Genomic DNA, 8,155 nt, shown 5'->3' on the forward strand with positions numbered 1-8,155 from the left:
TCACATTTGTTAATTTAATCAGTGAAAAACAATCAATGAAACATCAGATCAATAAATCAGCTGAACTGTTGATTAATGTGCATTCAATAAAATAAATGAAACATTAATATGTAAATAAAATTAATCACTTCATAAATTGTTCATGTGTTCACTGATGACCTGTATTGATCACTGATCTGAAGGCGTCTCGGAAACTCGTCCACAGTCTGAGTCACTTCCTGTCGCATCACAACGAGGCCTTCAGCACACTGAGTGTGCTCAGTGCAGACTCCACGCAGCCGTCAAAGTTGGAGTGGACGAAGGCGTCGCCGGCACAGACGAGCAGCGGGCGGTCAAGGACGGTCATGTGACCTGGACAGTCTGGCACCGAGGTCAGCACCTGCAGGAGGGACGGGAGGGGTCGTAAATCAAACGCACTGAGGGGGGTTCAAGGTCAGTGGGAAACTCCAGTGTCCACAGGCTCACCTGCGAGTACCTCCACTTTTGACACTTGATGCTGATTGGCTGAGGTAGATCAGGAAGTAGCTTCTGAAGTTCCTGTAAGATGATTGGCTGGACGTCCTCCTTGTCCTTCTCCAGGTGCTCCAGGCCGAATGGGACGCTGGTGTGGACGACAAGAGACGGACCGCAACCAGGAGCGTCTGAACGGGCACAGACATGGACACTGAGTGGTTGAGAGTGACTTCACTGCGACGACACATGGGTGTTAGACTGTGATGTCACACAGGTGTTAGACTGTGACATCACACAGGTGTTATGGTGCGTTNCCAGGAGCGTCTGAACGGGCACAGACATGGACACTGAGTGGTCAGAGTGACTTCACTGCGACGACACATGGGTGTTAGACTGTGATGTCACACAGGTGTTAGACTGTGACATCACACAGGTGTTATGGTGCGTTCCATTTGCACCGGTAAGTTAAATTCAAAGTTCCCAGTCAGACATTTCACCAGTGACGCCCCCTGAAGTTGGATTTGTGAGTCGGGAAGTCGGAGGAGCTTCACTCAACTAAACCTTAAAATCCAAGATGGCTGCTCTGCATATCGACAGTGATTAAACTGCAGTAATAAAATGTTCATGAGCTCTTCTGTTGTCTTACACAGTCCTGTCCAACAGATCTGTGGACACTTTACAGTGTTTGTCTACAGAAAATATAACGTAATGTGTTGTTATCATCTAGTGTTGCTAACAATATCAAGACTGACAAGTCCCAAAGTTTTAAACTTTGAGTGTCGAGTCCTGAACGAGTCATAATCAACAGATGTGATGTTATTTTAACATCAGAACAATAAGATATTAAATTTTAAAAACTCATGAATGATTTTTAAATTTTAGATTAAATTGTTACAGTAAAGCTCCTTTGCTGTTAAGCTAACGTTAGCTAACATTAGCTTGCTAACTACCTTCAGCTCACTGTTCCTTAACGTATAAAACATAAAACATTAGCTCTTCAAGTGTTGACTTGATGGGATGGAACAACTGAGTCCATCTTTCAGAGACTTTTGAAAGATGCACGTGTGTATCGTCAGCGGACAGGAAGTACCCACAATTCTTTGAGCACGATTTGCCAGAATTGAAGGCGGAGCCTCTTCAGTGACTCAAGGACCCATCCTACTGAGGATGCTTCCTTGACTTTAAGAAACATTGACAGATTTAAACAAATTTACTACCAAATTTTGCGACAAACATGTCAACTGAGAGAGAACTGAAGTGTTCAGTGTAAAAACATCACAGCTGGTCTGACGTCAGCAGGTGAGACAGACAGACAGACAGACAGACAGACCTGCGTTGCGTTTGCGGGAGTCCGCAGCGATGTAGCAGATGCAGGTGTTGTCGGTGACATATCGAGCCGCCCAGGAGAAACTGAAGACGGTGTCCGGAGGGAAGAAGAGGGCGACGGCGAAACGAGACGAGTACACAACTCCGTCCAACTGCTGCTTCTGCTGGACAGACAGCACTGAGAGACAGACAGAGGGACAGACAGACATGCAGACAGGGGGACGGACAGATAGACAGACAAGACAGAGGGACACACAGACAGACAGGTCAGTGTATCTGTGATGATTCATGACTCCAAACTGTAAACGTGTCCTCTGATTGGACGATCATCAGATCAAAGTCGGGATACAGAACAACTACACACTGTCCAATGTGTACACAAATATATACAAGTACAAGTACACACTGTGTGTGTGTGTGTGTGTGTGTGTGTGTGTGTGTGTGTGTCTCAGGAGGCTCTGAGTTCTTCTTCACTGGTTTCTGAAACGTTTCTGAGATGACTGCATGTTTCTCATCCTACGCGCACACACACACACACACACACACACAGTGCATCTAATAATAACCTGAGAGAGAATGTGAGAGAGCAGGGAGGAAATGGGCGCTGTCCCCTGTCAGCCAATCAGATGAGCTGAAGATGACATCATCCTCATCATCTGGACACACACACACACACACACACACAAACAAGAGGAGGGGCTGTCGTCTGCAGCCCGACCACACACACACACACACACACACACACACACACACAGAACGTTCTGCAGCTTTTATTAAAAGTGTGTTTAACCATCGACCAATCAGAGAGCAGGAAGAGATTTACCATCAGAGGAAGCGTATTGATCCCTTGTGTGTGTGTGTGTGTGTGTGTGTGTGTGTGTGTGTGTGAGAGAGAGACAGAGACAGGAAGCAGCCTGGTCTCATCAAAATAAAAGCAGCAGTGTTTCTGTTCTCAGATCAGTTTTTTAACACCTAAATAAAAACAAACATTTTTCATGTGTCCATCTTTGATAAATAAACACATCTGATCAACACTGATCAATAACTGATAACAATCAATAAAGATCAACAGCAGAGTGTTTACAGTGAGACGCTGCTGCCCCCCTGTGGTCACACTGAGCACCTGTCTCATGTGTCAGTGTAACATAATTATTAATGTTCCTCCTTTCAACACTGAGCTGATCAATCAGCTGATCGATCAGCTGTGTTTTATTAACAATTAATTAATCGTGTCCTGTGTGTTCCTTTTTTTTTTAACTGTCAGTGAATGTGTGAACTGTGTCTAGAAAATATGAACAAGTTAATTACTCTGATTACACTGCACTGTAACTCTTATCTGACTTGTTTATTTTAATCTAACTCATTTTAATTCATATTTAAATGTTTTTTTTTAATAGCCTGTTGCTCTGTTTTGCTCTCACAAGCGTCTGTCAGTATCCATGGTTACATCTGCTTCCTTCTTCCAGTAGAGTGGCGAGGGCGTCCCATGGTTTGGCTTCTCTTTTATACACTTCCCCTTAATCAGTAGTGCCCTCCGCAGCTGAGAGTGTAACTTGATTTGGAGTGACACTCGGTAGTGAAGTGGGAGCAGTTTGGGATTGGGCCACTGACTGGTCCTCTCGTTCCCCTGATCTAAATCCAACTGAGCACCTATGGGACGTTATGTATCGGTGCACCCACCGCCGCCAAGTACCACCACAGACTGTCCAGGAGCTCACTGATGCCCTGATCCAGGTCTGGGAGGAGATCCCCCAGGACGATATCCTCCGACTCACCAGGAGCCCAGACATTGTCAGGAGGTCATACAGGCAGGCGGGGCCGTACACACGACTGAGTCATATGATGAGTTGATCATCCTGTGATTTTAATGTTTGACTTTGATTTTGAATCCAGCCCTCAGCGAGTCGATGATCTTGGTTGTTACGTTATTTTGCTCTCAACTAATTATTCACCGTCCATCAGTAAAGATTTTACACTGCAGTCACTCATCAACATGTGATGTGAGATTTAAGAGTTCCCTTAATCACAAACGCTGATCTGCCGCGGCCTTGATTCTTTATCAGAGTTCAAAGGTTTTAACTCTTTAATATAACCCTGTTGTTTTAGCTCTGATGAATTCGTCGGCTCAGACTCCCGTGAGCTGGAATGAGCTAAACACGTGAAACTTTGCTAAACAACTGGAAATGATGTGCAAATGTTTCCCATTAAGCTGGGTTGGATTTAAACAGTTAAATGAACAGAACTTGATGAATTTTGAGTTTATTACACTGAAATTAATTTACACCATCTGAGGATGAAAATACGACTTTCTACTACAAATGAGTCAAACTGGTCCAAAACAAACCTCTACAAATAAACCTTTGCAGGGGGCGGGGCTTAGCACAAAACTCATTAACAAAGTATTAAATCATCATAAGGTTTGGTAAATATATTCAGAACGGGGCTCAGAAGAGGTTGACCAAACCATTTTGAGTCAGACCCATAGGGGGCGCCAAAAATATGTTCCTCAAAATTCACCAAATTTGGTTGGCGTGCTCTGGGGCTGAGATTAACCAGAATTTTGAAGTTCCATATTAATTTCTGAAAGTGAGCGTGACCTATTTCATTTTAACTCATAACTCCAGATGACCAATCCTGATGAAACCCACCGGAGACGTCTGGAGCGGCGTTCTGAACATACCTAACAAAAATTACGCCAAACAGCCACACGGTGGCGCTGTCATTAAGGCTAATATTAGAAAGGCCACGCCCCTCACACCACAACGGTGCGTTGGTAGGAGGTCAGTAGTCGGAAGTGGGAATGACATCACCTCGAGTTGACAACAGTTTTTGCATTCTAGTTGACAACGGTGGACAAGTCAGAAAAACCATGGACGCCCGCAAGAAAGGCTTTGTTGTCTTTGCACTTTCGGAGTATAGACAGCTTCAAAACCTTATTTTGCATATACAGACAGCGTAGCAACATGCCCACAGATAAAACATTGAACAGTACTATGGGCATGGCTGACCTAATGTAAAACAAATAAGATAAGATTGCTATAAACAGTACTTCAGCAGAGTGTTTCCTCACTATGTATGTGACCGGCAGCCATCTTGAATTCATAATTCGGGGTTGATGCGGTTGCTCCAAGTTTCCAAGTTGGAAATCCGATCTCAGGGTGTGTTCGAGTTTAAACTTTTGACTGGGAACTGGGAATTTCCGACCTCCGAGTACAAAACGAATGCACCACAAAATGCGTCTAGGGCCATTAGGCTCCGCCCACTGGATTTTCCGCCATTTTGAATTGTTTCAAAAACAGTCACGTGAATAGAACCTGATGAATTTTACGTTTATCAACAGGAAACATGGTACACAGCATCTTTGGATGTTTATACAACTTTCTATTATAAATGAGCAAAAATCACTCAAAACACATGGCCACCATTTATGGAAGAAAAAAAAAAAAAATCTTACCAAGGGCGAGGCTTAACAGGAGATAGACTATATCTGGAGTTTCCTTTGAGCAGTCCTGATTAAACTCAGTGGAAACATCAGGTAGAAACATCTGAACGTGCAGATCAAGTTTCCTTATGTTCTGATCAAAGAGGGCCGAGTGGAGGGATTTTATTTGCTCTTATTGAACTGCTGCGTTCACGGTGGCGGTGGGACACGTTTGTGATCGCTCTCACTCCGTCTTCAGACAGAAATAAAGAAGCTGCAGACACTTCTGACTCGTGAAGACAAAAACCTGCTTGCTGTGGTGAACAGAAGCTGCTTGCTGCTGTACTTCTGTTTGTTACTGTGTGACTCTCAGCAGTTTGTGGTTTTATATGAAGCAACGACATCGTACAGGAACCTACGGCAGGTCAGATAGGAAGACGTTTTTAGAAGTGCGGGGAAGATAGCATTTTAAGACTAAAGGTTCCACACCCAGACCAAAGTTATGTTCTTCAGATTTGAATGCATCAGTAACACAACTGAGAAGCTACAACTGACATTAACAGACGTATAACTGTCTGTGTCTTACTTTGTCCCACGTCTCCCTCCAGCTGCAGGATCTGAGGGACCGGCATCGTCAGGACGACGGCGTCAAACATCTCACTGCCTCCTGCCTTCCTCTGGACCTCCCATGATGCACCACGGCGGTACAGGCCAGTCACATGACACTCAAAGAACAGATCTGCTCCTGACACAAAGAGAGGGAACTACGGTGAAAGAGAGAAAGACAGGAAGAGACAGAGAGAGGGTGATGGACAGAAGATAGGTACTGGTGCGTACCTGACTCAGACAGGAAGTGTTTGACTATACTGGACATGCCCAGTGGTGTCATGTAGTCCTTGCTGCCATCTTTGTGCTTCAGTCCTTCAATCTGAGCGTTGAGAGGCTTCAGGACTCCAGCAGACAGCAGCTCTGAGTACAGACTAACAGACACACAGTGAGCCAGCAGACAGCAGCTCTGAGTACAGACTGTTTTTACTGATGATCGGTTCATCACAGTTTCTTAAGTTGTACAAAAAAAGCTCTTTATAATTTCCTAAAACTCTGAGTGATGTCTTTAAATGTCTTCTGTCTGTCCAACAGTCCAAGACACAGACATCCAGCTCACAGTGATATGAAACCTCAACACAATTTATATAATCAAGGATTCATCAGTTATCAAAAATGTTACAGGTGATTATTCTGTTGGTTACATCAGCTGATTTTATTCTGTTTAAGTGTCAATAAAAAACTGTGAACACGTTTGTCAAATAAATAAATATAATTTCTTTTGTAGTTTTGGGTGAAGTGTCCTTAAAAGGCGGGTCTTAGGTGTTGCAGACAGATGTGTGTTGTACCTGTGGTGTGACTTAGCGTAGGCAGTTGTGGCGGTGATGTACTGAGCTCCAAGATCAGCAAAGTGAGCTGAGGGGTCTGAAGGACGAGTGGTGGACATCCTGCCACCTGAGAGACAGAGACAGCTTCAGTTGTCTGTAGTTTCCTGGTGTCTCCTGTCATGTTCTGTGCACAAAAGTCCATTATAAACCTGACTCTTTTTAAATGTAAAAGTTGTTCCCACCTCTGTTTTCTACAGTCACTTGCTTTCAGGGCTGCAGGTGAGCAACAGACTACAATCTATAAAAAGTTAAAGTTTTATTGTATTAAAGTCAGCTGTACACATCACAGTGGAGCCGAATATATAAGGAGAGTCTGTTGATAATGGAAACATCTTCAGTCCTGTCCTGCAGTGTGACTCTGTGCAGCTGTGAGGCCAGAGATATAAAATAGCCAGATTTTTCATTGAAGATCTGACTGACGCTGCCGCAGACAATTTTTATGAATCACTTTAGAGCCGAATTAAAGAGTAGACCCTACAGGTGTAGAAACTGCCTTCAGCCCTGTCCTGCAGTGTACCTGTGTGACGCTGTGAGACCGTAAATATAATTAGTCAGATTTTTGAATGGAGATCTGGCCGCAGACTCACCTGAGCCTCTCGCTTTGTCCCACACCACGATTTGAACTTTGTTCTGCAGCTCTCTCCTCAGCAGACATGCGCACAAGCTGCCTGTCAGACCCGCTCCGACTATCAGAACCCGGGACATGTTTTAGCCCTGAACTGGAGCCGTGCTAACCGGAACCCTGCTGACCGGACAGCGACACTTTAACCCGGGTCGTAACGGGTCTTCGGTAACAGAGCAGCAGAGTTAAACCCGCCTCCAGCCAGCGTTACAAAACAGCTGAAACATGATGGACAAACATAAACTATCCCGGTTCAGACCCGTGTCAAGTTACCCGGGGAAAGCACCGGACATCCGCCTGAGATTTTCACAATACATGTCTCATTGTTTCTGAAAATATCAGGAAGCGAAAAACACTTTTTTTTCTCTGTTTCTTTTTGTATAAAAAGAGGAAACATTTTATGTGTGATTTTATTTCACATAAACTTTAAAGTAAAAACTCTTTATTCCGTCTTTCATTATAATTTATATTGTTTTCTGAAGCACATAATGTACTTTATAAATGTGATGCAACGTAATAACTTTATACTTAATTTATACTTTATTTTAGAGGGAAATACCATATTTTGTACTCCACTACAATTGTTTAAATTGCAAAATTGAATGAAAATAATAATAATAATAATTATTATTATTATTAATAATAATAATAATAATAATAATAATAACAATAATTGTTGGCTTTAAAAAAATCAATATTTTTATATTATTTTAATTTTCTAAAATTAATTTCTAAAATTAATTGAATTTGTCTTTCTCTCTCTCTTTTTTGTGATTTTTAAAGAAATCCTTTTTTAAAAAATCACAAAAATGACCCCATTTATCAGCCAGAACCTGTAAAAACAGAAATTATTGTTGGATTTTCACATTTCCAACAGTCTTGACACATCACGTGTGAGGA

The 8,155-nt window shown here is 42.9% G+C and overlaps 1 protein-coding gene across 3 annotated transcripts; it reads right to left on the bottom strand.

Moving 5' to 3' along the window:
* Window positions 1–7,526, bottom strand: rnls (renalase, FAD-dependent amine oxidase). Of its 3 annotated transcripts, none has more exons than XM_050060493.1 (7): window positions 7,221–7,526; window positions 6,595–6,700; window positions 6,038–6,180; window positions 5,787–5,939; window positions 1,784–1,957; window positions 466–641; window positions 1–379 (listed from the first exon to the last, which is right to left on the bottom strand). In XM_050060493.1, the coding sequence occupies exons 1-7, from the start codon at window positions 7,336–7,338 to the stop codon at window positions 227–229; spliced, it is 1,023 nt and encodes a 340-aa protein (XP_049916450.1). In that variant the 5' UTR covers window positions 7,339–7,526; the 3' UTR covers window positions 1–226. The 3 variants fall into 3 exon arrangements, with proteins under 3 accessions (XP_049916450.1, XP_049916451.1, XP_049916448.1); XM_050060494.1 differs by having other exon boundaries at window positions 5,787–5,945; window positions 6,595–6,757; window positions 7,221–7,525; XM_050060491.1 differs by having other exon boundaries at window positions 5,787–5,945; window positions 7,221–7,524.
* Between the last annotated feature and the right edge of the window lie 629 nt (window positions 7,527–8,155).

This window comes from Epinephelus moara, chromosome 13 (assembly GCF_006386435.1).
Source record: "Epinephelus moara isolate mb chromosome 13, YSFRI_EMoa_1.0, whole genome shotgun sequence".
NCBI classification, from domain to species: Eukaryota; Metazoa; Chordata; class Actinopteri; order Perciformes; family Serranidae; genus Epinephelus; species Epinephelus moara.